Source organism: Lynx rufus, unplaced genomic scaffold (assembly GCF_022079265.1).
Source record: "Lynx rufus isolate CCGP_SWC_20201006 ecotype Redwood Valley unplaced genomic scaffold, mLynRuf1.p SCAF_9, whole genome shotgun sequence".
Lineage (NCBI taxonomy): Eukaryota > Metazoa > Chordata > Mammalia > Carnivora > Felidae > Lynx > Lynx rufus.
Window position 1 is genome coordinate 112,545,640 of NW_025814897.1, and position 13,744 is coordinate 112,559,383.

The 13,744-nt window shown below is 63.1% G+C and overlaps 1 protein-coding gene across 1 annotated transcript in view; it reads left to right on the forward strand.

The window, feature by feature from the left end:
- Window positions 1-13,030, forward strand: part of ANO1 (anoctamin 1) — an 83,399-nt gene extending 70,369 nt beyond the window's left edge. The window contains exons 23-27 of the mRNA XM_047071601.1: window positions 300-452; window positions 4,683-4,735; window positions 6,644-6,828; window positions 11,102-11,207; window positions 12,788-13,030. Coding sequence (XP_046927557.1) covers window positions 300-452; window positions 4,683-4,735; window positions 6,644-6,828; window positions 11,102-11,207; window positions 12,788-13,030 — 740 coding nt within the window. The remainder of the gene's footprint in view (window positions 1-299; window positions 453-4,682; window positions 4,736-6,643; window positions 6,829-11,101; window positions 11,208-12,787) is intronic.
- The last annotated feature ends 714 nt before the right edge of the window (window positions 13,031-13,744 follow it).

The window sequence follows — 13,744 nt, forward strand, 5'->3', positions numbered from 1 at the left end:
GCCCCCTCCTAGCCCGGGGTCACCCAGGGTTGCAGTGGGTGTGTCCCCGGGGCCCTTCTTATGTGGGTGCAGGGGCCACGTCAGAGGCAGGACGCGAGCCAGACCCAGCACACGCAGTTCAGCTTGCGGCACGTGGGGCCGTGCATCCTGCCGTGGGGTCCCACCGTGGGGTTCTGGCCGTGGGGACCACTGCCATGGGGTCCCACTCTAGAGATCCGCCTTGGGGGCCGCCGCCACGGGGTCCCACTGTGGGGGCCGAGGGGCACGGCAACGAGCTAATTGTCCTGCTCTCCTTGCAGTAATCCAGTTTGGCTTTGTCACCTTGTTCGTCGCGTCCTTCCCCCTGGCCCCGCTGTTCGCGCTGCTGAATAACATCATCGAGATCCGCCTGGACGCCAAAAAGTTTGTCACCGAGCTCCGCAGGCCGGTGGCCGTCAGAGCCAAAGACATCGGTGAGTGACCCTCGGGAGCCGGCTCTCAGGGCACGCCGGGTTTGGGGAGGGAGTCCTGCTCCCCAGGAGCCTGACCCAGAGCCGGAGGAGTGGGGTCAGGCACGTGTCCCCCTGGGCTCCTTGGCGCGCCTGTGCTGGATGGAGACGCGGGGCCGGGTGTGGGGGGCTCGAGACGTCGAGGCTCCTGCACGCCCCCGCCCCAGCCCCGGGCCAGCCTGCTGCACGAGGAGGTCCCCGAGGTGCACGTGCTCTCCCAGGCCCTCCGCACCACCCCTCTCCTACCCGTGTGGCCACCGGAGCACAGACAGAGCTAGACAGACGGGCGGTCTGTAGCGTGTCGTGTATTCAGTCAGCATTCACAAACAGGAAAGGGGAGGCGGGAAGGGGCCCCTCCCACTGACGCACGAAGGGCACTGCATGGCTTGCCTGTGGGGTCAGGGCCCACGGGGTGTTAACCCCAAGTCATTAAGCGTTCCTCATGGGGGCGCGGGAGAGAGGCTGAGGGTTTCGGGAGGCCGCGCTTGCGGGGATTGTGGGAACTGACCACAGTGTCACCCGTGAAGATGATTCTCTCCACGTGAGTCGACTTAACTAAACCAGGACCCCGCTTTCAAGATGAAGGCAAGGAAGGTCCCACTGTGTCTTGAAATGAGATGGAAAATCACAAAGATGCACTGAAGTCCCGTTTCATACAACTTTAGTTAGAACGGCCCGTCTGTGCTGACAGAAGACACAAAGATTGAGTGGCCTGTTAGGCAAGTTGTCACTTTCCTGAGACCAGGGCGGGACGCCATCAGGGCAGACGCAACCTTGCTGAACCGTGGGGGCTTCTCCGGCACCTGGCCCTGGATCATCCTCGTGGGAAACACTTGTCACCCATGTGGACGACTCAGACAGTGCCACGCTTTGAGGATGAACCCCGGAGGGTTACGCCGGGTTTGGGGGAGGGGCCTTGACCATTTCCTGGGGCCTTCAGTGTCGGGTCCTCCGAGGAACCTCTCAAGGAAGCTTGGGGAGATCCTCAGTCCCGTTTACCGGATGGGGAGACTGAGGCCAGGTAGTTAACAACGCTGAGCGGGAACCGGAGACGGGAAGCCCCCAGCGCCCCCCACCCCCGCCCCAGTCTCCCATTCCTGTGCACGTCCGTGAGAAGAGGCTTTTGCCTGGAAAAGCTTACGTTGCACGCCAAAGTCCCCAGGAGGAAAGGGCCGCTTGCCAGGCGCTCCCTGGACAGCCCTTGGGAATTCTGGAGCCCTGTGGCGGTAAAGACAAGAGTGTGGCCTCCCCGACAAAGGCCTGATTCTCAGGCGCCCAAAGGCCCCGGGCGAGCCCACAGCGGGTGTGTGTTTGCTTTGGCCCCTTGGCTTGTCAGTGCTTCCCCTGCGGCCGCGTCCTGAAACTCGCCAACCCATCGGGCTGAGAGGGAGCGCCTGGGCCACCTCCCCCTCCCTGCCCGCCGCCAGTGAGGCTGGGACGCCCGTCTTCATTCTTTTGCCCACAGCTCCCCTTTTCTCCCCGTTCTTACGGGTCAGCTGCTCACTTCCTGGTTCCTGTCTGCTTGGTTGGAGGCATAAGGTGCCGGGTTTTCACGGGGTGTTTATGGGCTCCTTCCCCGTAACCTTTCCTCGAACAGGCCTCTGTGTTGCTCCTGTGATCCGTGTGCGCCCCGAGGGGACACGCGGCCCCAGGGGCCCCCACGGCCTGCGCCCAGGCGCCAGGGGCGGCTCTGAGGGGAGGCGCTGCGGGGACCCAGCTCCCTGCCAGGGGGAACCCGGCCCCAGCTTCCCAGCCCTGACCTGTGACACCGGGCTCTTTGGAGCCTTCCTGGCGAACAGCCGCTGCCCGTGTTCAGCTCCTGGGCACCGCGAGACTGAACACCCGCCCGTCTCGTTCTCGGAAATGGGGTTTAGCGTCCCCCGGTGCGGCGGGGACACCTTGAAGACTGAGACCGCACCACCCGCCGAGATTCTCAAGGAGCCGGAAGGTTTTCGTCTTGTATCTGGAGCTCATTGGAGCATCGTGTGCTGTCTACAGCGTGCGGCCGAGTAGCTCAGAGGCACGGTCAAGACGCAGACAGAGACTGACCCTGCGGGCGGGGCTGGCGTCCTGGGTTTGCTCGTCTTGAACAAGACCCCGTGATTTCGGCACGGGGTCCCCCAGCGGATCTCGGGTCTAGACACACAGAGACATCCTGGGGCCCGTGGGCCGGGCTCCTCAACGCTCCCATTGCCCAGGCTTGCCTCCTGCGGCCCGTTGGCCTGTCACCTGTCTCCTTTCCCTGCACCGCGCTCGGGTGGGTCCGCCTCCCCCGGGGAGTGCCAGGCTTACCCATGGCCCAGCGCCTCGTCTGCGAGGTCTCAAACCCAGAGCCCGCAGGGCCAGGCGGCCACGTGAAGGAGTGAACAGCAGGCCCAGAGGATGCTCTCGTGGCACAGAGCAGCGGGCACTCCCTTCGTCCGTGACCCGTCCTCCCGCTCAGCGGGGACTGGACTTGGGAGGCTTCCGCGGTGGCTCCGGCCTGCAGAGAACAGAACCGCAGTGTGTGGCCCGGCCAGGAGGGGGCGCCCCCACAGCCGTGGCGCCGTGCCAGCCCCCGTGGACCAGAGCGGGGCTCTCTCTCTCTCAGGAGCTGCGGGTCCAGGTTTTTAAAAACACATCATCCTGCTTTGCAAGCACCAATGTTTTTTAAGTCACACGTGAGCGAGCTCGACGAAACACCCCCGTGCCAGGATGTGGAGGGCTCTCCGCCCTCTTGCGGGCACTGGGCAAACGTGGACCCGGGAGCGCCGAGCCCCCAGGTGCCAGACAGCACTCTGGACGCCAGGAGAGACGCAGGGAGGAGCAGCTCGCGGCCCGCGGCCCGCCCGGGAGCCCGGAGTCTGCAGAAGGGTCTCCCAGCCCCGAGCAGCAGGCAGGAAGCACCGGCAGCTGACCTCGCGGGGACGCGTCACCCCTGCCAGGGCCGCGGCCCGCTCACCCCCATCCCCGCCGGCCCCCGTGAGGGGAGACAGGCAGGGCGGGTGCCCGCCCGTGCTGTTCCGGCGGGAAGGCGCCTTGAGAGCCGCCCCGGTCGTGGAGAAGGTCCGGTCCTGGCTCCCTCGGGTGCTGGAGCCGCTCGCCGGAGGCGGGGAGGCCACCCTCGCTTCCCACGCGGCCTGGCGGGGTTGGGTCTGCGGCACGGAGCTCAGCGGCTGCGTCTGAGCCTGCGGCCTCCGCTTCTGGGCCCCGCAGGCCTGCACTCTTGCTGTCTTTGCAGACGCCACGGGCCCGGGTGGCCCCCCAGCGCCCCCCCGCGAGGGCAGAAATGCCCACGTGTAGCTCTCCCTGGCCATGCCTGCAGCGGTCTCCGCCCTGGGTGCAGGAACCCTACCCCGCCGTCCTGTTGCACGACGGCAGGAGCACCAGACCTCTGTCCCCATCTCAGATGGGTCCGGGACAGGGAGGGACCACCGGGACTGGGCTCTGAGCCCACCAGCTGCCCATGACACGTGCCTGGCCCGATAGGGCCCCGCTAGGCTAGAGGAGGAGGGGGGCAGTCAGGGGCCTAAGGGGCAAGGCCGCCCGGGGCCCTCAGACAGGGCACTTCCTCCCCGGGCCCTGCTCCCCTCACCTCTGCTGGGGAGGCCGGCAGAGGAACATGCATTTGTCCGGTGCTGGGCGGGGCCCCCTCTGCTCAGCCGTGATTAGGTACAGGACAACCCCGGGCTGGCGGAAACCGGGGCTCCCGGACGGGAAGCGTCTCGCACCTCACTGCTGTCACGTGAAACTCAGGTCGTGAGGCCGGCGTCGCCAGCCAGGGGCCCCGGTACCGCTCGTTGGCCCTGACACTACGTCTGGTCTGTCCCTAGACACAGTCCTAGGACCACAGCTGCGCAACGGGTCTAGGACACCCCGACCTCGCGGGCTTGGACCCTTAGGGGCAGGAACCGCACCCAAAGTGAGTCTTGTCTCTCTAGAAGGAAGGGCTTTATCCACGCCAGTTAGCAGTGTGAACAGGTTCACGGGAGAGGCAGCAGCTGATTTGAAGCACCTCTTTCAGAAGCTACAACTTGCAGATTACAAACAGCTCTGTCGTCAGCCAGGGCCCCCCCCCCCCGCCCCACCCCTGCCCAGAGCTCCAGAACATCTCCTCACCACCATGCATCACAGCGGGCCCACTGGCCGGCAAGCCCGAGTCCCTGAGATCCGGGTGCAAGGGGGGGTCTTGAAACCGCTGCTCTCCTCCCCCAGGAATCTGGTACAATATTCTCCGAGGTGTCGGGAAGCTGGCGGTCATCATCAACGTAAGTGACGCCGGGGACGTCTGCCGAGTGGAGGCCCCGGCCGAGCTGACACGCGGTGGGGCGCCCTTCGCAGGGAAGCTGGGTGGGGTCCCTGCCTCCGACTCCGGTGTGGCCCCAGCCTGGCGGAAGCATCTCCTGTCTAGACACGTCCCTTGGTCGTATTGAGGGGTTGGGACGAGCCGTGGATGGGAATGGCAAGTTCTTCTCGACCTTGTTCTATAACCGTGAGCCAAATTCTCCGTACGTCCACCCTGGCTCTTAGGTCCACTCTCTCCCCAGCGTCCTGAGAATACGAGAGAGAGAGAGAAAGAGAGAGAGAAGACAGAAATGACTCCATAGCAATCATTCTGTTCCTCTTTTAAAAACTTAGCTTTTCCCCTTTATATAAAACGCATGCCTATTCTTCAGAGGTTCCGGAAACGCAGAAACATGCAGATAAGGGGGCGAAGCCTGCCATCCCCCCACACCCCCACCCCCCACACACACACCTGGAGCTCGCAAAGCATTTTGTTTTCCCCACCAGACTCCTGCCCGGGCAGCCCTCCTCCCCAGAATCTCATCCACACCTTCCTGCCCCATGGTGCCACCCACCCTCCCGGCCTCTCCCGCCTCTGAGCCTACAGGTTAGAAGGGCAGTGGCCCCTCTGTCATGCCAACCAGCCCTCAGTCTCCCCTGCAGCCACCCATCTAGGTCCACGTGACCGTGCTGGGGCCAGGACCGCCCTGGGCTGAGCTGTCCGGTGGTCCCTAACACGTGCTTCTGCGCCCAAGGCTGAACCCCAGGCGTGCAAACCCCAGACAGCCTCACGGGTCCACCACCCTGGGACCCTCGGCCCTCCGCCTTCTGGCCATGCCCGAGCCCCCAGAAGCTGCCTGTTTGCACACAGGCGACTGCTCTCAGGAGTAGGCACAGCCTGGGGCCTGCACCATGCTGGGTCGCGGTCAGGGTCAGGGCGAGGCCTGGGGATCGGGCCCCCACAGCACAGGAAGTAAAGCTCAGTCCCGGAGAAGGGACCCTCAGAGTCCTCCGACGCTGCTTTCCCTGCCGGTGGCCGCCCCCCTGCCCAGTCGAGGCTTTGAAACCCCTCGTTAAAGGGCCACGGTGGGCAGAGCGGGCACCCTGGACAGCGACGGCCCCTCATCCCGACCTGAGTGGCTGAGCACAGGGCTCTGAGGCGGAGGGTGGTGCTGGAACAGGGGACAGTCTCCCTGGGGCACAGGGGTGCTGCGAGCAGCTGGAAACATCTCATGGGAACAACCAACAGCAGTAGTAATGGCAGCTAACATTTATCGAGCATCTAGAATGTTCCAGGCCTTTCCAGGCTCTTTGCACACATCCACCCATTCACACACACGACCTTCAGGGCGGGGGCTGTCATGGCCCACCTTACGTACGAGACAACAGAGGCACAGGGAGGTCAGGCGACTTGCCCACCACCACACAGCCAGAAAGAGGCCGGGCTGGACCTCACCTGAGGCTGTCAGGCTCTGGGGCCCTGCCCTGCCATTGGCACCACACGGGCTGCCCCCAGAGACGGCTCTGGAATACATGGCCATTTACAAAGACCTTTCTACTCCCACGTTCCCTCTCAAGCGAGCCAGGAAGGCGAAGCACGCGGAGCACAGAGAGGTTAGGTGACCCACCCAAGGCCACACAGCCGGTGAGAGGCAGCATTTGTCCCCGGGCCTTCTTGCTCGGGGTGTCCTGTTCCCTGCCCCCAGGCCCTCCCCTTCGGCTGCCAGGGGGGCCTCCGGGAGTGCCTGGGACTCTCATTTCTTCGCTCAACACGCTGCTCACATGGCCAGCTCGTGGGCAGAGGGTCACATGGCCAGGCCCGCTCGGGGCAAGCCCCCCCACCCACCCACCCAGCCGGGGGTCCGTGCTCACCCCGCTGTCCCCTGGCCCAGGCGTTCGTGATCTCCTTCACGTCCGACTTCATCCCTCGCCTGGTGTACCTGTACATGTACAGCCAGAACGGGACCATGCACGGCTTCGTCAACCACACCCTCTCCTCCTTCAACGTCAGTGACTTCCAGAACGGCACGGCCCCCAACGACCCCCTGGATCTGGGCTACGAGGTGCAGATCTGCAGGTACGGCTCTCAGCATCTCTCTCGGGGCGCTTCTGGGCAGACCCCAGTTCGAGTGAGGGCTCTTTCAGGGGCAAGCCCCAGAATGGTGGCACCGGGAGGGGCTTTATTGGTTCCTTTGGTCGTTGAGCAATTGCTTTCGTGTTTATTTAGTATTTTGAGAGAGAGAGAGAACGTGAGCAGGGGAGGGCCAGAGAGAGAGGGCCAGAGAGGATCCCAAGCAGGCCCCGCACTGTCAGTGCAGAACTGGATACGGAGCTCGGACTCATGAACTGTGAGATCATGACCGGAGGTGAAATCAAGAGTCAGACGTTTACCGACTGGGCCACCCAGGTGCCCCCTGTGAGCTCCTTTAACTAAGAAGGCCAGGACAGCTTCAGGCATGGCTGGATCCAGGGGTCACAGCTTGCCATCCGGCCCCCCTCTGGCACTGCCTCCCAGCTTTGCCTTACTCCGTGGTGGTATTGTGTTCTGGCGGGCAGTGAAGACGCCCTCTCTGCTCAGCCAGGCCAGGGGCAGAACGTCTTTCTCAAGAGTCGGGGTTGAATCTCGCTGGCCTGTCCATCCCTAAGTGAAGCACTGTGGCCAGAGGGTAGAGGCTAGACCTGGGTCACGTGCCAGGGTGTGGGGTCGTGGCTAGAGAATTGAGAAGCCCTAAGGAAGACTGGGCGCGCTGACTTGGAGAAGAAGCCATGGATGAGACGGCCAGACCTGGGGGGGGGGGGCCCATGGCCAGACACCGGGGGGTGTGCAAGGAGCACCCCAGGAAAGATGGAGACAGGATCAGGCATGGGAGGCAGAGCTGAGACCTGGCCATTCCCTGGGCCTCTTCCACGCCTGGGTTAGGGTCTGCGGACCCGGGAGCGTGTGGCACGGTCCCAGCTATCCAGGGACCTCGCTGCAGATCAGTGTAGAGGGGAGGCAGGTGAAGGGTGGATGGGGGGGGAGGCGGGGGTGGTAAGTGCAGGGGCGGGGCACTGCGGACAAAAGCAGGGAGGAGGGAACCGGTGTGAGCTCGTCTAACTCAGCTGAGATTCAGAAACGCAAGACCTCAGAGGCCAAAAGCCCAGCCACGGAGCCCGCGCGGTGGAGCTCGGCGGCTCCTTGCCCCACTTTACATACAGTCCGATAGACTCGTTCATACGTCTCCATCACCTTGACCAACTGAAGGGGAGTTGGGGCGGGGGTGGGGGCGACTGCCAGGCTCCAGGGTACCGACGGCAGCAAGAAAAACAGGCCCAGGAACTGGAAAACCAGCAGCACCGGGGCCTTTGGAAAAGGGAAGCAGGCCTGCCTGGCTTCGGGGCTCCGGAGGTCCTGTGGACAGCAGGCGCTCGCGGCTGGCCCTGCGTGACGACAGCCAGGGCGGGGACGGCAGCGGAAAGGAGCGAGTGAGAGCGAGGCCGGCCAGGTAGAGAAGGCGCGTAACACAGCCAGTCCCGCGACATAGCCCGGTTCCCAGAAGCCCACCCGCCGACTCGCTTCGGCGGGCTCGGAACCGGGCACGGAAATCCCAGGAAAGGCCCGGAATGGTCTGCTGCCAGCTTCAGGGTGGTGACCTGGGGAGGGGACGGCGTGGAGGGCTGGAAGTGCAGGGAAGGGGGCCTCCGGCCCCCTGGGTTTCCTCTCCACCAGCGCCTCGTCTGTGTTGTCTGAAGGCTTCACGCTAAGCACACAGGCTTGACCCACGCTGCTAAGGGTCCGTTTTAGAGCAAGAATAATAACGAACAGAGAAGGCACGGAGATGTGCTCACGTTATCAGAAATTCCCTCTGAAATGTCAGTGTTGCCATTTACGAGGTTAGCCTCGGTTTTCCGGAACCGGGCGTCGGGTCCCAGACACCGGCTGAGGAAGCAGCTCCGTCCCATGCATCAGCCCAGGGTCCTGGCCACTTGGGGGAGGGGCCAGGGACACAGGGCCGGGACCCGTTTGTAAGTGTCTTGATTTTTCCCCCATGGACTCAGAAGACCGTGGGTCAGACCGCTCTGCTCCGTGGGATTCAGGCCCCAGCCAGGCCTTACCCCCCCCCCCCAGCCCCGCCAACCCTTGGCCAAGATCCTGCACCGCGGGCCTGGGAGCTCCCGGCCTCTGCCAGCCGCACCCACGCACGCTGCCTCTCACAGGAATTGGTGGCAGGGGGCGCGCCAGCCTGGGGCAGCGGGTGTGGAGAGACGCAGAGCAGCACTGAGAACTGTCATCGCTGCTGGCTAACATTTATCCCTGCACCAAGACAGGCACTGTCCCATCTGATCGTCACAGCCACCCCCAGAGAGAGCGTTAGTATCCTCCCATGGGGGCTGGCAGGCAGAGCTGGGAAGGGGAGAGTAAGACCGTCTCTGATAGAGGTCGGTGCAGATGGCAGCAGGTGGCATCGGGACAGGTCTGTAAGTGGGCTTTGAGGGATGCGTAGGAGTTTGCCAGGGGGCCCAAACATACTTTCCAGCACAGAAAGGAAAGGGAGGAGCAGGTGTGTGTGGCCTCTGACGCTGGAAGAACAGGGGCTGCCTGTTCCCATCAGAGAGCAGGTCGAGCGAGTCCTGTGTCACCATGCAGCTGGCACCCAAGTGCGCGTTCCCCCGCCCGGTCCTGTCTCTGGGTTTGGCAGCTCAGTGCCGAGTGGTTCCTCAGAGACTCCCATCCAGCTCGCTCCGGAAATAAAGCTCCGTGGGTGAGGGGCCCTGTCTGTAGTGGGTTCCTGAGTGGCCACCCCCGAAACGGGGGCTGGAATGTAGTAGCTGTTCAATAAATGCTTCTAGTGGGACTGAGAAGATGGCGACTGAGGCCCAGAGGGGCCAGGCCGTTGCTCGGGAACACACAGCAAGGCGGTCACTGGTTCTGGCTGCAGGCCAGGGCTGTGCCCGCAGAGCCAGGTGCTTACTCTTCTGGTCCCCTCCACTGGACCTCAGCTTTTCGGTGCCCAGCAGGTGCGCCTACAGCCCGGGCCCCCGGAAACCGCCCCCGCCACAGCTCTGATGGCTTTGGGGAAGCCTTTGCCATGCGTAGCACAGGGTCAGCGCCATTAAAGCCAACAGCACCCCCTGAACTTGGAGGGCCTGGGTGGAGGCGGGACCCTGGGTTGTCGTCCTCACCCCGCCTCCGTAGACTGGTCATCTCGGGACCTCTGAGAACAAGAGGGCGGGCCGGGCCCTCTGAAGCGGGGGGGGGGGGGGGGCGCAGTGCAAGATGGCAGGGCGGTGACAGGCAGGCAGTGAGGACGGTGCTCCGTGGAACGAGGGTCCGTGGGGGAGAGGGTGTCCGCCCAGGCAGGGGGCAGCGGGCAGCGTCTACACCTGGTAACCCAGGGAGGGGGATGGGCCGGTGTCATGTGGAGATAAGGAGGGGACAGCCAAGAAGCTTCAGCTGGAAGAGAGGAAGGAGGTGCCCCTGCGGTGCTGGGTCCCGTGGGGCCGGCAGGCAGGGGGACAGTTGACTGGCAGGTCCTGTCCCCACCAGTCGCGTGTTTGACCTCATACTTGGGCTGCTTTCGGAGAATTGTGTTGGTCTGTTTTCCAGCAGTCTCCTCAGTAGACAGGAGAGACTGGAGAGGTGGGTTTCAAACCTGGGGTTCATGGAACCCAGCGGGGGTCTTGTGGACGGTGGGCATTGGGCTGAGGTTGGGGGGCTCCAGGCTTGGGAAACCAGGCGCCCCCACTTGCTCTGGGTGACCCACTAGAGTCTCAGGTGAGATTCCTGTTAGGAAGAAGGGCTTTGCTGCCTTTAAAAGTCTGGAACCTCATGGGGCGCCCGGGGGGCTCAGTCGGTTCAGCGGCCGACTTCGGCTCAGGTCATGATCTCGCGGTCCGTGAGTTCGAGCCCTGCGTCGGGCTCCGGGCTGACAGCTCGGAGCCTGGAGCTGCTTCGGATTCTGTGTCTCCCTCTCTCTCTGCCCCTCCCCTGCTCACACTCTGTCTCTCTCTCCCTCAAAAATAAACAAACATTACAAAATAAAAAAGTTTGGAACCCCAGGACCGGATGGTCCCAGAGTCGCCTGCTGTGAGCTCATGGATGGGCCCGTGGGGCCACGTTGCAGTGTCTGCGTTTTGCACGAAGCCCCTCGGGCCCTGCCCAGCCCTCGGGGTCCAGGCCCCGCCCTCCGACACCGAGAGCGACTCACCCACCGTGTGAGCGGCTGGTCTGGACCCTCTTCCGCCAGGGAGGGCCGCCCGCGGTGGTGGTGGCTGGAGAGCTGGCCGAGGCCTTCCTGAGGCCGCAGGGCGCCGGCCAGAATCCCGGTTCCTGCTCGAAGACCCACACTGATGCCTGGCCATCTCCGCAGGTACAAGGACTACCGGGAGCCCCCGTGGTCGGAGCACAAGTATGACATCTCCAAGGACTTCTGGGCCGTGCTGGCAGCCCGGCTGGCCTTTGTCATTGTCTTCCAGGTGCGGAAGGTCCCCGTTTCCGGAAGGTTTGAGGACTGGGCACTGAGGAAGCACCGTGAGCCCAGGACAGGGTCGGAAGGCAGGAGCTGGCCAGCAATGGGGACGTTTAGAGGCCTGGGGAACTTACTCTGAGGCCCCCGAGGAAGGGACCTGAGGTCACCATAGCTCCACATAAGTGGCTTTTATTGAAGGAGACAGTCTCCCCTCTCGGCCTCTCACTGTCTCTGTGTATCAGGAGACATCCCCAGAGGACAGGACCAGTACAGGCAGGAGGCCAGTGGGTTCCCCGCTGACTGCAGACCCCAGCCAGGAGCCGGGGGACCCAGCCCCACCTGGTCTCTGGGGAGGAGACAGCTTAACTCCGAGGCCGAAGTGACTCCCAGTGGATGGGACCCCAGACTGGGGACCACACTGGTACACACAGCACCTGAGGTCCCAGAGATGGGGGAGCATCCTTAGCCACGTGGGCCCAGCCACGGTTCCATTCACGTGTGTCCCACCAGCATCTGGAATCCCAAGAACTGGGTGCAAGCCTCCGCTCTGCCTTTAACACACAATGCGGCTGCGGGCGGGACTTCTGCCCCCCCCACCCCCTTCCTTGAGGCTGTGCTGCCTCACCTGTCAGCTTTCCAGAACACTCTGCAATAGGAATAACTAGTGTCTGGGGCTGAGTTTACCAGAAGCAGAGCCTGAGACAAGGATTCTGTGCAAGTGGGTTACTGGAGGAAGCCTCCCAGGAGAGGGGAAGGGAGTGCAGCGGAGAGGGAGTCTCAGCGGGAGACAGCCTCACCTGGTCTCGCGAGAGCTCCAGAGCATGAGCCCCAGCACACGTGGGCCCACCTTGAGGCAAGAGAGCGCCTTTTGTCCGCCCGTGTTGGCTGGTCATTGGCCGCAGGCCGTCCAGGCCGGGAAGAGGCAGACAGGAGGGGGCGGTTCCCTGGAGAGGAGGCAGGTGTGAGCGTCGGCAGCCAGCACTGGCCGCAGCTGGGGGCTGGGGGCGCCCCCCAGGAAAGGCAAGAGGGTGAGGGAGGGCGCCAGCACCATCCACAAGGTGTCTAACTCAGCCGGATGTGCTGACAAACGATCACTGGACAAGAGTTTTACAAACAGATTTCGGTTTTTCTGTAAAAGCCCATCACTTGCTTTCTGCGCACCAGAAACTTCCCCAGGGAGGGAGCGGACTTTTCGGGTAGCCCTGGGAGGCCTTGCGGCGTGAAGAAGGGGCTGTGGAATCATCAGAGACTTAGGTCCCATCCGCTTCTGTGCTATATCTATTTTACCTACTCTCCTTAAAGCCTGACGCTCGTTATAGGCCGATCGTATCCTTTCTTGAGCTTCCCAGCCCCGCGAGTCAGAACCACTCAGAAACTTGCTGTGTCCTGAGCTCAGGTCCCTTATAGGCGTCAGCCACCGTTCCCGGATGGCCCTCTGGCTGGTTTCCTGCCTCGTGTATACCTTGTGGGAAACCGAGGCCCGGGGAGCCCAAAGTACGTGTCTGAGGTGGGCTGGGAGCGGTGGAGGGGGGCGGGGTGCAGGCGGGGGCCCTCCTCCCCACCCCCACACACCGACTGTCCTTGCAGAACCTGGTCATGTTCATGAGTGACTTTGTGGACTGGGTCATCCCAGACATCCCCAAGGACATCAGCCAGCAAATCCACAAGGAGAAGGTCCTCATGGTGGAGCTGTTCATGAGGGAGGAGCAGGGCAAGCAGCGGCTGCTGGGCACGTGGATGGAGAAGGACCGGAAGAAGGATGAGCCCTGCAACAGCCACGGCCCCACAGCCGGCCTGGACAGCCCCGAGTACCCCGGGGGCGCCCTGTAGCTGCCCCTGGCCTCCAGGCCGCCGGGCCCCCTCCGCCGGGCCCCGGGGCTCCTGTGTTCGCGGAGAACCTGGAAGCCCACCTTCTGATAGGACAACCTCTTCCTGTCTTCTTTTTCTGTTGTTTTTTTTTTTTCTCCTCGTTTTTGCACAAAACTGTTACGCAGGGAATTTTTTTTATCTTTAGTATTCAAGGGTAATCAAAATGATCGCTGGGGATAGGGTGATAACACGCGGGAATGCGGGCGCTTTGCAGAAACACTTCTTGGGGACCGTGGGTTTCCTTTGCAGCGGAACGTGAGCAGAGGCCTCCAGAAAGCGTCTTTTCTAACCCCGCCTGATGCCTTTAGAGAGGCGAAAAGGTGTCCCAAAGCATCGGGGCAAACGCCGTGCGGTACTGGAGGCAGAATGGAAAAATGAGGTTGACACCAGTCCCAGAAGGCATCACCTGCCTCCGGGTCGGAAAAGTCCGACGGCTTTTCATCTTCTGTTTCCGGTTAGTTCAGAAACCGAGTCACTGTGGCCAGAAAGAGGTGCCTGTGAGTTTAGAATTTGCTCTTGGAGCACAGCAGGGCTCGGGTGTCCCCGAGGAAGCAGGTGACCCGCACCTCCGGGGTCCCCACCCCCACCGCCAGCCACACACCTGCCCCACCACCACGAGCCGGCCTCAGAACGGTTCGTCCTCTTGGTGGGACAGAAAGAAAAAGAAAAGAAAAG